This window comes from Pinus tabuliformis, chromosome 6 (assembly GCF_031772625.1).
Source record: "Pinus tabuliformis cultivar Carrire ecotype Pingquan chromosome 6, CPIR1, whole genome shotgun sequence".
Taxonomy (NCBI): Eukaryota; Viridiplantae; Streptophyta; class Pinopsida; order Pinales; family Pinaceae; genus Pinus; species Pinus tabuliformis.
In genome coordinates, this window is record NC_142292.1 from 648,482,013 (window position 1) to 648,502,539 (window position 20,527).

General features: G+C 37.0%; 1 protein-coding gene across 5 annotated transcripts in view; it reads right to left on the reverse strand.

Annotated features, from left to right (window-relative positions):
• Positions 1–1,199: 1,199 nt before the first annotated feature.
• The window catches only part of LOC149260288 (symplekin), a 160,311-nt gene continuing 140,983 nt past the window's right edge, over positions 1,200–20,527 (reverse strand). For 3 of the 5 annotated variants that reach the window (XR_016258105.1, XR_016258109.1, XR_016258107.1), the window contains exon 20: positions 8,408–8,474. Coding sequence is in view for 1 of the 5 variants with exons in the window: in XM_089420098.1 (XP_089276224.1) it covers positions 1,852–1,960; positions 2,063–2,166; positions 2,262–2,345; positions 2,710–2,754; positions 4,227–4,298; positions 4,468–4,548; positions 4,665–4,760; positions 8,400–8,474 (666 nt within the window). In the remaining 4 variants the exon portion in view is untranslated. Of the gene's footprint in view, positions 1,961–2,062; positions 2,167–2,261; positions 2,346–2,709; positions 2,762–4,226; positions 4,299–4,467; positions 4,549–4,664; positions 4,761–8,399; positions 8,475–20,527 lie in introns of those variants that run through there. The other 2 variants (XR_016258103.1, XM_089420098.1) reach the window with 2 other exon arrangements.

The window sequence follows — 20,527 nt, forward strand, 5'->3', positions numbered from 1 at the left end:
TCACCCACTGAAATTTGTTGTCCCCAAAAACCTCTCACCTGCTAAAATTTGTTGTCGTTAATGGATATGTAAGGACGAATTATCATTAAAACAAGAAAAAACTCATAAAGTCTATGGACAGTGACTCTCACCAGGTTCTGTCCCCAAAAATCTTTACCCGCTGAAATTTGTTGTTGTTAATGGATATGTAAGGACGAATTATCATTAAAACAAGAAGATACTTTCTGCTACATGTCAGCGCGTGACATCCCCAGCATATAAAAGAAGCTTTATCACAAACTCCCTCAACCAAACACCATCTCCACCTGGCAGTTTTAGCACTCTTCTAGCTTATCAATATATAAACCAAAAAGAGTACAGGATAGAGGGAAACCTTGCTTGACTCCAATGTCACTTCTAAAGCTTCTGAAATACCCATCTCTCACGAGAGTCAGTCCCCAAAAATCTCACCCGCTGAAATTTGTTGTCCCCAGAAACCTCTCACCCGCTAAAATTTGTTGTCGTTAATGGATATGTAAGGACGAATTATCATTAAAACAAGAAAAAACTCATAAAGTCTATGGACAGCCACTCTCACCAGGGTCGGTCTCCAAAAATCTTTACCCGCTGAAATTTGTTGTCGTTAATGGATATGTAAGGACGAATTATCATTAAAACAAGAAGATACTTTCTGCTACATGTCAGCGCGTGACATCCCCATCCTCAACATGTTTTACCGTTGCACCATTACCATCACCACGAGAACAGTAACTCAACCGCTGTAGCACAAGGCATACTTGATATTGCATCCGAAATTTTATCCATCTCAAAATCTACGGTGTTGCTCAGCCGAAGTACCTGAATCTGTTACTCATGGGGATTGTAAGTCAAATAAGAGCCGCCCTGTGCAAAATTCGTCGTAGTGTAAGAAAGGAAAAATATATTATATTATATTATAGATGGAGTTTTGAAAAGGTACTGAGAATTAAGAATTTCATTCAGTTGCACCTTATGGTGCCTGAAATTGTCTTGTTTATATTTTCTCATGAACCAGCCATTCCACCGTAACAAGAAGATTATGGACAGTTTTGTGTAAATTAGAAATACATTGACAAATTCAGTGACATTATCTGATCGTCAAATGAACTTCCTATGTTGGTGGGATTATTAAAAAGCCGTGGAAGCACCCCAAGACCTGGGTATTTTTGTACATACAATAATTTAATATAAAACAATTGAATTAAAACCAGTGGAAATGAAAATAAACCAATCTTATCTTCAATGTGACATAACTGATATTGTACATATATCTGCGTATTTGCTCAATAAATGAACAAGAAGCAGAACCTGGTTTAAACCCTGCAAGCTGTACAATCTCCCTAACAAGCATCCGACAATAATAAGCGTTTTCCTCCCATGATGGTGAAATATCACGGCTAGAATTCTTTGAGGATAAAAACAGGCTGGACATTGCTGACGATCTCCCATGACATAACCCAGCCCCGCCTCCATTCAACAATCCACGTGCTTCCAAAACGTTCCCCAAAAATCCTTCCCCGACAAGCATACAGTGGGGCTCTTCAACAAGAGGTCAATGCTTGATATGTCATTTGAAAGGTGGGGTTTCATTGGAGTATTTTATCTCTGCAAATCTGCAAATTAAAATCTATACAATCGAAGAGATCCACATGTTCTTGGTGGAATTATCAGAATAACAGCTCATCCCCCATCCAGAGCATGCAGCAGTAATCCATTAATGGATTAATATTATCACATTAAATGCTTCCGAAACTTTCATCATAATGCTTAATGATCATTGAAGAGCTGGCAAGAGAATTTCAGTTAATAGATGCAGACTTCCAAAGCATATATCTATGTCGTTGATTGCCCAGAGAGGCCTGCATTCATAGATTGCGGGGTTGAGGAGATCGAGTTCACTGGCTGGCTGTCCTGAGCAAGCCCCAAAACTAGTAGAGTTGCCCTGGCAAAAGATTTTACAGGGTAATATTGAGAATAAGTATGGAAAAGGAATTTCCACGTTATCAAAAAAATGAAAAAGAAGCTTAGAAGTTAAGAGTAATACCTTGGAAGAGCTGAACGTATGATGGGTTGGCTAGCATAAGAAGCGAGCGGTACCCTGAGTGTAGGGTGCTTGTTCAGTGCATTTTCAAGCTGTGGTGCGGGTAGCTACAATTATGGCACAGAGAAAGTAGCTAATATATTAGGTATGAGAAAATTCAACGAGTGGATAAACAAGGAACGGGACTCCAGAAAAAATAAACCTGTAATAGCACACGGTATGAATGTGGCTTTGTCTGGTATGCACATTTTAAGAACCCCACCCATAACTTGGGCAATTTCCAGATCTGTACCAAGTAAAAAGATGTCCAAGACAATGTCATCATCTCGTCCATTTTATTGGAAAATTTGAGAAACGCATTTAAATTTCCTAATAGATACAAGATAAAATGCTGAAGCACAAACAACACAGTGCAAACAAGAATCCAACTTTTCAAAAAGCCTATATGCAATTTTGTTATTTGCTAATTGAAGCTGCAGTAAAAGAAACATGATTCTAGCATGTTTTAATAAAATGGTAACAAGAGAAACTGATATAAAAAGATCTAAACTGCAAATATAATAATAATAGAATGTGAATGAAATAAACGTGAAATGTGTAGGAAATAAACGCGAAATGTGTAGAAAGAACTCAATGCTGGAGAAGTTCACCTGCTTTATCACTAAACGGGACAGTATCTCCATTACAAAGTCTACCTGCAAACTCCAGCAAAGAGAAACAATGGTTGGCCCACATGAGAGTTTAATCTGGCATCAACATATAATCCTTGTATTCTTAATCAAACAAAGAATTTTCTAATGAATTAATATTCAAATCTCATTATATTCGGAACACGAATTCCAGAGATCGTTTTTAGAACAATTCCTTAAGTGGAGATGGGGGAAGGAGATGAGGAGTGTTTCTCCACTCACTCTGGAAAATAGAACGCTTTGTATATCTACAGATATTCAGAGGAAAGAAAATCATGATAAATATAGAAGAAACCCTGCCAAGCAGTTGGTTGGTACAATATTCTAAACACATGGAAATGCCCAATCCGGGCTTTTCTTGGATTCCAAATCATTCCAAGCTTACGTTATTTTAAGATTAATATAATGTAATGTAACATAATGTTATATGTAATAGCATCTTTTGTCAGTCAACATATATTCCTTGTATGCTTAATCAAACAAAGAATTTTTTAATAAATTAATGTTGAAATCTCATTATAATCACTCTTTCGCACTTCCTTCCATGGAAATACTTGTTCCAAAGATTTATATATAGCACAGCTTCTTAGAAGGGTATGGGAAAGCAGGATGTTTATCCAATAGCTCTGGAAAAGAATGCGTTCTTGTATTTACCAAATTTCAAAGGAAAGGAATTTGTGATGAGTATGGAGAAAACCCTCCCAAGCAGAAGGTACTAAATTCAAAACACATGGAAATGCCCAACCAACATATTTTTTCGGATTCCAGGTCATTCCAAGCATATATTCCTTGTATGCTTAATCAAACAGAATTTTAAAATAAATTAATGTTGAAGTCTCATTATAATCACTCTTTCGAACTTCCTTCCATGGCATACTTGTTCCAGAGATTAATATATAGCACAGCTTCTTAAAAGGCCGCTGGCAGGGCAGGGTATGGGAAAGCGGGATGTTTACAAAATTTCAGAGGAAAGGAATTTGTGATGAGTATGGAGGAAACCCTCCCAAAAAGAAGGTGCTAAATTGAAAACACATGCAAATGCCCAACCAACATTTTTTTCAAATTCCAGGTCATTCCAAGCAAATCCTTATACAACCTAATAGAATAATGCTACGTAACATAATATCATAATGCAATGTAACATAATGTCATATGCAATAACAACTTATGTCAGTCATAACGTAGCATTGCTTCTTGAATGTGTTCAACCTTAGGTCATTAGTCATCATAAATGCAGTTACCCAAGGGGCCAGCCATCAATTTACAGCCATATTTTGTCAGTAAACATTCAGAGAAATCAATGAAAGTTCTTATTCAGCAAGTTCTTAAGAGGAACACACTCTAAAGTACTCTGTTCATATTTATTCGTCTCTTTTGCATGAGAAAACCACATATTATGTTCTAGAATATTTTCCTTGTTATTAATACTCCATGAACTGACAAATGTATTAAAGACAATTTCTAGATATGAATGTTACCAGAGTAGGAAAAGCTCCAATTGCTTGAATAACAGTGCGCATGAACAGCAGAGGCAGGGGAGTCTGCTCGACCTGCTCAAACAGCAGATATTAGACTTTCAGAGCCACAGGTTAGAACATACCATTTTCAAATGAATTTTCTTCCCTAATAATCTTTGAGTTTGGACGCCAACATTAGCAACATAAACAAAAAGAATGAATAAATGTACATCAAGCTGTAATCAATTACTAAAATATATACCAGTTGATTCAACACTTTTGCCAAAACTTGCTGGGTAAACACAGTACGCTGCTCAAAACATGCAGAACAAGCATCTGTTACCTGAAAACAAACCCATTACACTAATCTTAATTTCAATGATACATCAAACAAAACAATTGCAGGATAATAAGCAAATTATAGAAGATATTGAAATACAAAAAATAAAATTTGCATGCCTTCTTCAAAGGTATTCCATCTTTTTCAGGGTCAATTGCATGGATTGCAACCAAAACTTCAGCAGGTGTCAAAGCAGGACCTGTGTGAACTGATCCCTGCACAAAAAAAATGCATTCCCATAAGCAAGGACACATTACTGGATTGGGTATTATACCTAACATAGTTAAGGTGAGTTCACACAGCCAAACACTCAGCAAGAAATATAATTCCACAGGGAAGCATCAGAAACAGTGAGGTGCATGTCCTCAACCTTTCCTGCATCATGGGGATGAGAGGACATTCGTGAAATCATAAATGTCTCCTAAATTTAGGACAACAATTCTCCATTTACAGGAGTAACTTTATTGTTTTCTCATCAAACCTAAAACAGTTTGTTTGTTTTCTTATCAAACCTAAAAGATTCACTATTGTGGTATGTTTATTGCTACACCGACTTGAAGATAAGATTATAATTTATAACATAATTTAACACATAATATCGAAGTAGTTCATTTAACACATTTATGTATTGAAGACTTGAGTCTTATACTTTTACAGAATTTGTCACATGTCATTTCTGATGTATGTATGAGTAATTGTCGGGGTAGGTATCCCCATGTGTGGGTGCACATCTCAAATATCTGGTAGGGGAATGACAACGTATCCTCCCAGGCTGGTGGGCATCACCAGCCAAAAAATAAATGCATGATTGGTGGGCCCTGTTACCCATCATATGGCATGAGAAGTAGTCCAGTAGAAGACCCCACCCAAGCAGGCTGCATTTGGAGAATTTTGGCTCTCCGGCTTGTTACCTCTCATGTTATATGAGACCTACACTTGTGAATGTTTTCACTACTACTGTCATTTCCATCACAAAGGGAGGTTTACAGGCTGACCTTTAGATGGCCCAGGGATCGTGATTGCATTTGATGAGATTATTGATGAAGTAATCATAGATGGCATGATGATGTTGATGCTTGGGTTGCCTTCATGATGATTGTTTACCTTTCATACCAGCCGACTTAGTTGTGAAGCCCCTGTGATCATTGGATGGTTAATGATACAAGTTGACGTATGACTCACTTGATGGAACACCCTAGCATTTTTGGCCTAAGCCAACATCGTTTTCACATTGTCATTTGAATAGCTTCATGATGTTCTAGAGCACTCTAGCATTCTCCCCCTGCTATCACTTGATTTGACATTATTCTTGGGGTGATTGAATAAGCTCTAGCATGGTTTGATGTTCATGAGGTAAACACCCTTGTTCATATTGAAGGATTGTAAGCATATTATCGTATGCTATGGTATAGACTACAATCATTGCCTGCTTTACAGTTCTACCTATGTAGATCCACTTCATATGGGATTGGTTGGCATGATTTAAGGAATTCCCCACATCTTATCGGCACACATGTTGAGGTCACCCTCTAAGGAGTTGTCATAACAACTACTTGACCATTGCTGCAAGATTTTAAAATTGGGGTCATAATAGAAATTTCACCAAATCTTGCTGGGGGCTATGCTATCTCACAAGGCTCGTCAAAATTTAACCTTTGAGGTTTGAAGTTTGGCGAACCTCATAGCGATTGACCCAAGTCCATAGATCAAAACTCATAAATTGATGTCACAACTCATAACTTTATGTTACAACCTATGTCACAGGGTTCGCCGAATTTGAACCTTGATGTTCGCAATTCGGCGAACCCAAAAAAAAAAAATCAAATTCATTCAAGTTCGGCAAACCTCATAGTTGAACCTGAAATTTGAACCTCAACGAATTCAAACCTGATAGTCGAACCTCAAATTCGAACCTCAACGAATTTGAAAATGAAAGCGAACCTAAAGACGAACCTAAAGCCCAATTTTGTAGTTTTTAATTTATTTATTTTTAATTCTTTTTTTGGGGTGAGATTAGATTTCGGGCAGTTTTTGTCAATTGTTTTAAGGTTTATTACAAAAACCATGGGCAACACATGGTTTTCTCTTGTTCCGCTTCCCACCAATTAGTTTCCTACGGTGGACACTGGTTTGGCTTTATTTACCATGGTTGTCGATTGATTTTCACAAGCCAATTTCTGTCTAAGTGTACTCGCCCTATTGTGCTCAGTGTTGTCGCTGCGTGTTGTATTCTCTGCAATTTCTTGAATTCAATTTCTAGATGATGCTTGTCCCCGCTGCCCGGAGCGTGAAGTTAATAGTGGTCGTGATTTGTGGCTCGTGGGTGCTCACTACTACTCATATGGTTTTATTAATTGATTTTGACTTTTTATTATTTTATGTCATATATATATAGTCTAACTTAATGTCGAACCTCATCAGAAAATTCGAATTCGAATCGAACTTAATTGTTTCCGAACTCGAATTCAAACCCGAACCATGTGACATAGTTTACAACTCAAGCTTGTAATTTATCCTTGCAGTTTCCATGTCCGTGATAGCATTTTTGATATTTACTGATGTTGATTTCTTACTATTTTATCCTATAATTCATTTATATATATATATATATATATATATAGACGAACCTAATGGCGAACCTCATCAAAAAATTCGAACTCAAACCAAACCTAATCATTGTCGAACCCGAACTCGAACCTGAACCATGTGACATTGGAGCTATGGTGGATACAAATCTGTCATCTTAAAACCCTCACCACATTTTGACCAACATTTTGAGAAATGCCCAACCTTTGTTGCTTGATCATTTTGGTTATTTGTTAATATAGTGATTACGAAATGCACATGATGGAGAACAAGTTGCACATAGGGATTAGCTTTACGTGTATTGAGGCCATCTTTGAAGAGCATGCCAAAGGAGAAGAGAACAAGCAGCATGAGGTGCTTACTTGCTTGGTCAAAGATGCTTCATGGAAGGTGTTTTGCTTGAAAAAGAGACATGGCAGCCCCTTCACCATTGTCGCTCTATGTTGGTCGTTTTTGTCTTGGAGAGCCCTATGGTGTATTATTCTAGTGTTTTTCCTTGAGAAAACCATGAATCTAGAAATATTTTATGGTTATCTTTTGGAGAGATTTGTGGATCTAGATTCCACTAAATGTTAAGGAGATGGAGCTCAAACCAATACAAGGATTTGTTCCCTCCATTGTTTATTCACAGTTGAATTCATTGGGAAAACCCCTCTAAACCTAGTGGAATATGTATTACGGATCAATTAGTTAGCTGACCTATTATATAATGCACTTTAATCCAAACTAAAAGTTGATTTCGTATAAATCACCATGTGCCTGAATTTTGAAATAGAAGGTTATCAAAATTTAAGGTAAATTCTATCAGGAAACTGTGGCCACTTGAAGTCAGGCCATGCCGCTGTGCAGTAATTGCAGGTCCAAAGATTTGGCATTTTCAACCAATCCACAACCCCCGACTAAAAGAATATCTTGCGGCCTTGCCTAAAGACATGAACAGAAAATAAAGACACTCAACTCTTTCACAATCTCCTTAGCAGTTTGAAGAAAATACAGCCTCATATTTATTATCTATAGAAAGAAGTTAGAAACAGGAGGCTTGCAAACTAACATCAATCCAAAGCAATACATCAATTTGACAATCTGGTTCAGTTATTGCTTTATTTCAATTTTCAGCTAGAATGCATGTTTCCAAGAGCGTTTAGTGTAAAAATATTATCGTGTAGGAAGAAGCACTTCAAAATGAAAAAACAAAATAAAAGGAAAAGGCACTCCAATATAATCAACGGAAAAAACAACTTTCAAATCTTCAAACACAGGAAACATACCTGAAGTATTCGATCAAGAGCAGTTTGGAACTTGTCAAGTGGAAGATCAACAAGTCGAGGAAAAATTGGCAATACCTGAACCAACATATCAACATATCAATATCTGAAGCTTTTAATTCGACCCTTGATAAAAATTAGGTTATATAGTAGTATATCTCAAATTTTAATTTGACCATCGATATAAATTAGTTCATACAGTAGTTAGGCACTCTCTCAAATCCAAAGTGATGCATGCTAAAGGATAACCAACAAATCTAAAATAAAGAAATGGTGAATACAACTTAACCACTGTAGCCTGTCAGCATAGTTTGTAACAGAAAGTAATGTTTGTTGATATTCAAAAGGAATATTGAGAGAAATGAACAAAACGAACACAAACCCAAATTCTGCAATAAAGAGAACAAACCAGCACTAGCTCAATGCAACACTTGAAGAGAAATCAGCCAATAGCAGCACAACTCTAGAGAGAGTGAGTCCAAGAACAAATGCATTACAGAGAGAAATAAACTCAAACACCAGAAAGCACAACACTTGATTGGTGCCCTTACACAAATCAGTTTATTAAGAATGAGGAAGAACCACATGCTGATCAATTACAAATAAGAGGTATATTTGTGCACAACTTAAGAGTAACGCACTTTACCCAAAAGGGTTATAGGGGTAATGAAAAATTATTTTTTACTGGATAATATCCAACACAAGGATAATGTAAAAGAATCCATATAGAATATAAATATATAATTGATAATGAGTCACGAGGTGAAAGGTTATGATGAACAGTTATGACCTAAGTCACATGACACGAGGATTCGGGACACGGAGGACACGTAAATACGAGTATTTGAAACGAGACACAACGACCTCGGAAACAGGACACAGGGGACACGTTATATATATAACACTAAAATATAGTGCCTAATCCATATTTTATAGAAATTAGAACATCTACATATATGAATCATGATGATATCCATTTAGTAATCTACTAATTTAGTATTGACAATTTTAGAACTAGTTAGATTATTAATTTACTACATTAATGATGTTTCACAATTCAAAGTTCATTGTTCATGTTATCAAAAATTGTTCAAGCACATAAGAAACTAGAAATTTACAAATATCAAGAACGATAAAATAAAACTAGAAATTTAGAAGTAGAACTTAGATATTAAAACCATAAATTGCAGATTTTTCATTAAGTCGTCAAAATCAAAATGTATTACATGGCTACTAAAGGAATGCCACTGGAAAATACAAAGTAGAGTAGATACAAAATAGGAAGGAATATCATAGCTCGTCAGTGGTACTGGTCATGACTCACTAGTCACGACTCTATTAATGGTCCAGGTCCTCCTCCATGTCATAATCACTATCACTACCATTGCCATTTGAAATCAACCAAGAGAAGAGCAACCTCAAAGATAGAACCCAAAAATGAGTCCACTAAAGAGAGAAATAAACAAAAGCATAAGAGTTGACTGGGTTTAAACTCTAGTAAACCCTACAGAAAGAGAAGAGCCAAAATCTCTACTTCCTCAATCACAAAGAAGCAATAAGCAGTTCCAATCAGTGTTGATAATATTGCCGAGATATCGATGATTTTCAAAAATATTGCAATATTTCCTCTCCCTAAAATATCGTGATATTCCCAGAAATCACTGATATCTCAGCAAAATATTGCGCGACGATGGGAAAAATCGTCCGGCAAGCTAGGCCGCAACTAGAAAAAAAAATTTGCTCATTTCGGTTTCTAAGACTTGGACAAGGACGGGGAAGAGCTTTGTAGTGGTTTTCAAGGAGGGATTGACGATCAAATAGCCATTATCACCACCAACTAAGAATTTTTTGCGGATCAAAGATAGAAAAACAGTGAGACAAACTTCATTTCTTCCATTAATAGTTATGTTCTTAAAAACCCCTATGTTAATGAATTTTTTCATTGATTTAAGGTTATGCTTGCTTGCCTTTTTTCCTACCAATATTTTGCTTCTTTGTTTTTTTCCAGTTGCTATGATTTCCATGCCCATGAGCCAATGCAAGGGTTGTCTCCATATTTGGACAGCAAATTTCAATTATTTGTAACTTTCTTATGCACCCCCTTATTGCCATTTTTCATTCACATCGTAAATAATATAGTAAATTTTTTTTAAATGAGGTGGTTATTACTTATTATTTCTTTTGTTGGGGTGTTTAATGTCAATTTATTGTTTTTTTGGTGCCCTAGGTTTGAATTAGTTCAAAATTGTTAATTAATTATAGATAAACTTAAATCGCATTGTTGCTGCTGCTAAGTTGAATTGCGGAGACCTAGCCAAAGAAGGCATCATGCAGCTGCCCCTCAGCGGCCTCTTGCTGCTGAGGCCTTGGCTCGATGGATCCTCCAGAGGACGGAGATCCTCTCCCTGATCGCCAACACGAAAATGAAAAACCAACAAAAGCATTCGCCTCTCTCATATCTGCAATAGGTCCGACCAAAAATCGATCGTCAATAACCAAGTTTGTTAAAAGATTGGAAAACATTCCTGAAATCTCCCTCCCCCCTGCTCTCCCCCGTAGAGCAGCGTTGTCCCTGGCGGAGCATGGATTAGTTGGGCAGTTCACTGGGTTATGGCCCTCACCCAAGACCATCCAGAAATGGGTAGAAAGGAACTGGATTGCGTCAATAAATGGGAAGATTTCAATCAGGTTCTGTGGAAGAGAGTACTACACCTTCCACTTTGAAACCAAGGAGGATCGCAATCTGATATTTAGGAATGGCCCATACTTCATGGACAGAAGGGGTCTGTACCTAAACAGATGGACACTAGATTTTGATCCAGAAATGGACGTGCCCAGCATTGTCCCAATCTGGGTCAGGTTGTCGCACCTTCCCCTTCACTGTTGGGGAGATGATTCAGTTAAAGCTATAGGAAATGCAGTCGGGAAATACATAGACAGGTGCGAACCAAAGGAAAATATGCATGCATGTGCTAGAATCTGCGTAGAAGTGGATCTAGGGAAAGGGCTTCCGGAGGCGATCAAAATCAAAGTGGATCAGTGGACGCACATTCAACAACTGGATTACGAGCAAATTCCCTTCAAATGCAAGGTATGTCACGAATATGGTCATTTTGCTAATAGATGTACAAAAAAAAATGAAAATGAAAATGTTGAAGACTCAAAAAACAAATGGGAGCAGGCTAAAAGGAAGAAGACAAACAACAAACAACCCCTTCACACTTCATCGCAACCCCTTGCACCCTCTGACCTCCTCCCTCCATCACCAAAAGCAGACAACAACCCTCTCATTAGCCTAAATCCTTTTGGGCCATTGGACCCCACAGCCCCCCCCCAATCCCCCAGATCCCCTCCCCATACTCTCAACCCCCCAGCATCCCCTCCAATCTCAAATACTCAATCTCCACCCCTTTCTACAGATGACAAAATTCTAACAAGAAATCAATCAAAGGAAACTCTTCAAAATGTAGAACATCAAAAAAAGCAGGAAGAAAGTCAAACAAAGAACTGAGGGATGAAGTGGCACCAAAGGAAATGGCTTTAGGAACGCAACAACCAATGGAATCCTTTCTGGGAAAAAGCTCAGGAAATAATGATAAAAGCCAAAAAAGAGGGAAAGGCACCTTGCACCACCCAACAAACAAATAATGACAGTGGTCTCCTGGAATTACTGAGGAATGGGATCACCCTTTAAAGAAAATGCCACAAGAGACATTCTGACAAAAGAAAATCCAGACATTCTTATGATTCAGGAGACCAAAACAAATAGCCATGAAATGGTAAAAAATAATAAAAAAATTCAAAAACTATGAAGGGGAAGCAATACAGTCAATAGGAGCTTCAGGCGGAATCTACACAATATGGAAAAAAGGACATTGGTAAATGAGACAACAACAAAAAAAATCAGCACTAGATACAAACAGATCTAAAGAAAACAAGCACAAAAGAGAAGTGCAGTTTCATAAACATATATGCCCCCAATCATTACAAGGAAAAAGAGCAATGCTAGGACACCATAAAGGAAGCACTAAATGAAATACAAACTGGGAAAATAATCCTTGGAGGGGACTTAAATTTGGTAAGAAGTGTAGAAGAGAAGTTTGGAGGGACATATCACACAGACCCATCCAGGGATGCTCTGGAAGCAATAATGGAACAACACAACTTAATAGACATTCCCGCAAACAACAGAAAATATACTTGGAGCAACAAAAGAGTGGGCAAAAATAACATTAAAGAGAGATTGGATATAATTCTGATTCAAGAAAACATAGCAGCAGTTTACAGCGCTATTAAATCTAAAATCCTCCACACCACGGCATCTGATCATAAGCCGGTGGCAATAATGATGGGCAAAATGGAAAACCAAGGACCACTTCCATTTAGATACAGCACAATATGAGACAACAATACAGAATTCAGCGAACTAATCAAGGAAGCATGGGCACCAAGAATATCGGGATCACCTCAATATATTTGGGAAACAAAATTACTAAAATTTAAGAGCCAAGTTGAAGGAATGGCAAGAGCAAATGAAATCAAAAAAAAAGAAAGGAAAATAGAGCTCCAAAAGAAAATGGACAACATACAAACTGAAAAAGAAAGCAAAGAAGAAGACAAGCAGGATTATTTAAGAGAGAAGGAGCTATTTTGGGGAATATACAAGGAAAACATGAAAGAGGAAGAAGAGGTCAGATTAAAATCTAGAAGCCTTTGTCTCAAGGCAGGGGATAAAAATACCTCCTCCTTTCACAATACCATTAAGATAAGAAGAGCAAGAAATCGGATATAAAAAATACAAGTTGATGGTCAAGAGGTCAAAGGTGCAGAGGATCTAAAAAGAGCAAGCCACAAGCATTTTAAAAATTTACTTTCAGCTAGAGAAGAAATGGTTGAGTATGAAAGCTTCCTACAGCATACAAAAAATAAAAAAAGGTGCAAAATTTAGAAATATGCAAAGAGATAACAGAAGAAGAGGTAGTGGTAGCCATATGGAGCCTACATCCAAACAAAGCCCTAGGGCCAGATGGTTTTACAATAGCTTTCTATAGATTCCATTGGAACATAATAAGAAAGGATTTCTTAAGAATGGTAAAGAATGTCTTCAAAAAAAAAAAAGGAAGCAATACAAAATCCTCCTACCTTGCATTAGTCCCAAAAGAATCCAACCCCTCCACTTTCAATAGATCCCACCCCATCTCCCTTTGCAATTCCTCCTTTAAGATCATCACAAAAATAATAGCAAATAGAATCAAGGAAGTTCTTCCAACAATAATATCTGAAAACCAAGGAGGATTTGTGCCCAACAGGCAAATCATAGATAATGTAATTATTGTACAGGAAGCTATACATTCCAGCATGCAAAGAAAAGAAAAGGGAATCATCATCAAACTGGATATGGCAAATGCATTTGACAAGGTCAGCCTTCCATATCTAATGGCAGTTCTCAAAAAACTTGGATTCTCAAAAGAAATAATAGAGGTCATTCAAGCTTGCATCACTTCTCCTTGGATTGCTCCTCTTATAAATGGAAGGCCCAGCGAATTCTTCCAAAGCACAAGAGGCCTCAGACAAGGATGCCCTCTCTCCCCCTTCCTATATATTATAATGTCGGAAACTTTAAGCAGAGCCTTGGAAAACAATGAAAAAAAAGAAATATCACTGGGCTTCGAATAGCAAGAGGAGTAAAGACCATAAACCACTCTCTGTTTGCGGATGATACTCTGTTATTAGGAGGGGCCTCTACAATAATTGCAAAAAGATTCAAAAGAATATTGGATGATTTCCTACAGGTTTCAGGTGGGCTCTTAAACAACACAAAATGCAGAATATATGTCTGGAATATCCCTCCCAGAATCATGCAAAGGATCTCACAAATCCTAGATATCCCCATATAGGAAAAATGGACTCACATTTCTTTTATTTGGGACTCCCCATTTCAAAAGAAAACATGAACGCTGAAATATGGACCAAACAAATTGAAAAAATGAAAAACAAAATCCAACACTGGGGAATGATGTGGCTAAACATGGCAGGGGGGATGATATTAATCAAAGCACTCCTAGCAGCACTCCCAATCTACCAATATGCAATAATCTTGGCTCCAGCAAGTGCCCATAAACAAATGGAGTTAATCCTAAGAAGCTTTCTATGGCAGGGAGGGAAGCAAGAAAACAAAAAGTTCAGTTTGGTCAGGTGGGAGCAAGTAGTATTACCATATGAACAAGGAGGCCTATCAATCCGGCTACCTGGTGTCATGAATGCTGCCTTGGGAATGAAAATAATATGGAGATTGATCACAGGGAAAGAGAGCTGGTGGAAAAAAACACTTGCCTCAAAATACATGGACAGCTCTAGGAGAAGTCTGTTGAATGGAAATATCCCATCAAGACAATGTACTCAAGTCTGGAAGTTAGTAAAAAAGACAATCCCTTTAATGAGAAATCATATTTCTAAAATCCCAGGCAACGGAAAAACAATATCTATTTGGGAGGATAGAATTATGGGAAAAGAACCTTTAAAAACTCACTCAGAAATTGAGGGTATTCAAAAATGGATGAGAGGAAAAGGTCTAAATACACTACACTCAATCTCTCTTTGGAATCAGAGAGAATGGCAAGAATGGCAAACCTTAACAATCCCTGCAAATCTGGAAGTGCAATGGAGCAAATTAAGGCAGCTTCTTAAAGGGGCAGCACCCATAAGCTACGATGAAGAAGATGACTTCCTTTGGGACCCAAGTTGTGGAAAATACATAGTCAACACTGGATACAAAATTTTACAAGAACAACCAAACCAACAAGATTGGGGTCTCTGGAAGACAGTCTGGAAATCTGAAAGCCTGCCTAAGATCAAAATTTTCACCTGGACACTCTTAAAAGGGAAGATCTTAACTAGTGAAAACTTAGAAAAAAGGCTTCCAAGGTCCCTCAAGATGTCCAATGTGCTTGCAGGCAGAAGAAACCATGCAACATTTATTTTAGGACTGCATCTTTGCCAAAGAGTGTTGGCAACAGCTCATAAGTCCTCTTGAAATCAATATAAATTTTGAAAAGCCTCTGTCGGACTTTCTCCAAGCCTGGGAGAAGACCTATCCATACACAACAAAGAGGAAAGTGACGATACAGAGGATCTGGAAATGCATCCCAATAGTTCTTTGTTGGCAAATTTGGTTGATGAGAAATAAAAGCATTTTCAAAAGCCAGACCCCAAGAATAGGGAAAACCCTCTCAAAAACATGGGGTTTAACTTCTGAAATCCTAAATGTTAAAGGAACAGCATCAATAGACTACAACACTCTCCAACAAGAAGAGAAAGATTGGCTCAACAAAGCCATAATAAATAACAATGGTCAAAAAGGACAAAGGAAAAAAACTTCAGAACATAGCTGGAAAATGAGATTGAGTGAAGAAGAATTCACAACATGGAAAAAATCAGAGAAGACATTGTCTCTACTTTGATGGGGCTTCAAAACATAATCCCGAGAAGGCAGGGGCAAGGGGAATTATTCTTGATCCGAATGGGAAAGAAATTGTTACTTATGAATGGGGACTTGGAGAAGCTTCAAATAATAAGGTTGAAGCCTACAGCCTGTTAATGGGAACAATAATAATCAAAAAAAGAATGATACAAGACCCCATTATAATAGGAGACTCAGCCATAATAATAGAGGCAATGGCTCGTCACAAAAATCCCAACAATGAATTCATGAACAAAGTATACAGGAGAATCAGGAAGAATTTAGAAGGCTTAGGAGATGTGATCTTCAGACATGTTTTGCGAACTCATAACCAACAGGCAGACCATTTCGCTAAACAAGTAGTAAAAAGATCTGAAGGGAGCATTCGAGAAAACAAAGAGGAATATTACACCTCTGTCCCATAAGTCCATCCAAAAGATAACAAGTAGGAATCCTCTCAAAAATAAGAAACAGTGAGTATTCCAAAAAGAAATAAAAAAAGGCAGCAAGATTTCAACAAAAAGAATACCACTACAAAGACAAGCAGAGGGTCACAAGAATCTAGAGAAAAAATCAAAGAAGATCAAAAAATCACAAGTGTTCTGGCAGCAAGGACGATTGCGATCAGGTTCATAGGAATCACACAGCAATCCATCCCATCAGTGAAAGGCTTCGGACAGCTCTCAGCCTCTTCAAATACATCTGGAACTGTAACATCCCCCGCAGCTCCATTTCCAGGCAAATTTGTTTGTTTCATTCGCCCCTCACATCCCCTGCCCTGCTCCAAGTTCCCTTCTCTAAACCCCGTCTTGTCTCCTCTTCTCTGCCCACCAGCTCTGCATATCGTCTTCTCTCCGCTCAAGCTCCCAGCCATCTATAGGCCAGTCGTTGTGCAAACCTTCAGTCACCATCTTCACCCCACTTACTCCTTCACTAGTGATCACCTTTGCCTTTTTACTCCCTCCCTCACAACGCCACTCCTCCCTGTTTGTCACCCTCAGGAACGCCAAGTTATATCCCCCTCAGCAAGCAGTAAAGATCAGCGCAAAAGGCTTGTAGGCAGCTACAGCAGAAGAAGGAATAATTCAGGTAACACAAGGCACAGGAAGCACAACAACACAAGGAACAGCAAGCAGCTCAAGAGGAATAAGAGGAAAGCAAATCAAATGGAATTCAACCCCATTGAAAAGGCAGCAAGGAATGATGCATGCCCAGCATGCAAAGCGAACAAATTTATGATTAATCGACTACAAGAATCACTGAAAGATATCAGGTCTGAAATGAGAATGGAGTATAGCTATCAGAAAAGGAACATGGAAATGCAGAAAGAAGAGATCATGGCTCTTAAAACTAAATGCAAGCACTTAGAGGAGGCAGTGACATACTTCAAAAACAATACCATGAGCCAAGAAGGCGAGAACTCTGTTAACTATGACAAGAAGAAACAACCTTCTCAGGAGCAGTCAGTTTACAAGCCATGAAAAATTATCAGAGAATCAATGTTATGTAAATTTGCTTTATTAGTAGGTCAATATGTTAGGCAGTACTCAAGAATAGCCATAGAAATCTATGAAATTTTGAATACATGCATAGGAGAAGGGACTGCGCTCCCATCTCAATGCTTAGTTTCCTACTATGCTACAGTCGATTGTAATAGGAGCTTGCTCCACCACAACTTTTGGTAATATATCCACTATCCAATCTTGTTAGAAAAAAAAGGTTTGAATTAGCTCACTACAAATATGACAAAAGCCTTGGACCCATTTTGGGAGTATGGGGAGCCTGATGGTGGGACAAATCAGGCATATCTATCATGCAAATTGTGTGGGACCAAAATGGCAAGAGGGTTTACGCGATTGAAATACCATTTGGCTAGACTTCCTGAACATGACGCAATGCCTTGTACGTTTTCTAGTGCGGATGTTATACAAAAATCTCTTGAAGCAATTGATTGAAAACACAGAAAGATAGCTGCTAGGGAGAGGGCACCGATCTCAGATAAATAGTTGCTAGTCTTAATTTTTTTGCAACATATAAGTTTATAACTCATGATGATGAGATACTTTTATATATGTGATGTTATTTTGTACTGGTTCTCCACATTTGAGTCCTTGATTGGACAATTATTAGGGATCATCAAGATTTGGTATCGCCTTTGATGTATCATTTTTATTTTACATCCACTACATCATATATATTAGTGTTTTCTTCATGTTTATGTGCAAATGTGTTTATTTCATGTTGTTATTGCTTTATATGTTTAAAAATCTGAAAAAAATGAATATATTATGCATTTTTATCTTTGCCGATATTTTCGCCGATAAGATGTTTTCTGGACCCTCGCTAATATTTGTCCGATACTGATATTTTCAACGCTGGTTCCAATAGACAAAAAAAATATTTAGAACACTTGCTAAATCGAGTAAATGAAAGTCATATCTTCTCTAATAACATGTTGAAATTCCAAAGAAATAATGAGAGAATCATGCACAATTGACACACATACAAAAATTAAATAAAGAGAATAACAGACTAACATTACAGCAACACAACACTTTAAGGCAATTCAGCCAGAAAAAGTTTAACTCAAAAGAGAGAATGAACCCAAGAACAAGTACAATAATAGAGAAATCAACGAAAGCAGAAGAGAACACAACACTTGACAAGGGCACTTAGGCAAATCACTTTGTTTGAAATGAAAAAAGAATCACACGGTATCAATTACAAATGAGTTGTGAATTTACATAGAACTGCAACCCTAGAGAGAGAATGAACCCAAGAACTAGTGGACTAAAGAGAGAAATAAACTAGAGCATAAGAGAGTACAACACTTGATAAGTGCCCTCAGGCAAATCATTTTATTAAAAATGAAAAAGAATCACATGATGAGCAATTTCAAATGAGAGTTACATATTTGTACACAACTTAAGAGAAGGGTGATCTTCCCTAACAAGGGTTATGATGTTACATGTCCAAGATCTGCTTAGCATATTAAATACAGACTAGGTTTTATCCTATAAAGACAATGAAATTGTGTGTTAAGGAATCAATTGCTAACCCCTTGTAACAAAGTTAAAAAGCTTAAGATAAAGGAAATAAGTATTTCAAGGATTGACAAAGAAATATTAACTGATCTGGTTCAATAAACAACATTTATAAAATTCACAGTACGAATTATAGATAAGAAAACCCTCTGAATATCAATTGGAGTGGAAACACTGAGTGTGAAGTTTTATCTACTAACAAAAGTATCAAACAAGGAGTGTCCCAAAATTAAGAAATAACTTGCCAACAAAGCAGAAATGAATGCATCTCATCCCAAGAGTATCAACTCACTAGTTAATAAACACTTACGCATCAAGTTTTCATTAAAATATATTAGATAGAAGTAAGCTCAACTATTAGACCCTATCTTCACCCTAAACATAGAAGTTGTTGCTTAATACAATCAACTTGCCAAGATTACTGGAAACCATAGACAATTTACATTCCTAAATATGAGGACCCTAATTTGACTTGGTTTGGAGGATATACTGAGGATCACAATTGAGAAAGCCCCAGTCAAACATCTCGCTATATTGTTAAAAGCTGCAAAAAACTTGTCAACTTGTTTCCAAAATCAAGACAATGCCAAGAGCAATTCATCGAGCAAAAGAATTACAATTGGAAACAAAGACGTAACCTTCTCCTATCTAATTATTGAGAACAAAGCATCCTATATAGGCAAGGACATGTAACGTACATAAACAACATCATATAAATCATAAATACATTCTATATTATAATAATAATGATCATAATAATTTACAAGTTCATAAATCATGTCTCTTTACATTCATCACCATTCAATGATATTTATGATGTCACAGGTGGATGTATCCATCATTCATTCATTCATACATAATATTTTTATTATTTAATCCTTTGATTTCAACTCACTATCCTTCTTTGATTATTTTCCAGTCGAAGAATAAGTTTGTTCATTAACAAAAAATAATCTCATTATGTTTAGCATGTTTTTTATAATAACATTAGTGTGTAAAAGTTATTTTCAATGACCAAACTAGAAAAGAATTTAAGCAAAATCTTGAGGCAATTAAGGACAATTCAAATCGTTTGAATTGATACAATTGTGTGCACAATATGTGCACAAATCAAATTTATACAGGAATTTGAGCCAAATTTGAATGGAACCTAAATTTCCATATTAAAATGGCCAAGTTGGTTGACTTTGGCAACTATGTTGTGGACCTAAACACAAGCAAGTGAACTTTATAGGATACCGTGCAATTCAAAGTAGAGCAAATGTTTATGAAAGCACAACAATCAAACTCCTATTATTCATAATGCACAAGTTGCAATGGCAAGTGTCATGATTAAAAAATTATAGGGGAATGATACATGTTGATCATTGAGGCAATAGATTAATATATAGCCAAAAATATATAAAAAGGCAAGGAACTCAAGTGAGAACTTAGTATGGAAGTTATGGCTTTGGATCATCACCTCATCAGAGAGAAGATATTAATTGGGTAATGCACATGTATGACCATACCAATGTAGTCATCGTGACAATTAATAGTTGTAAATATTACAATTGCTTCTTTCTAAGAACCAATTATTGATTCCATGATTGTAGCATGTTCAAATTTGCAAGGTTTTGTTGAGACAT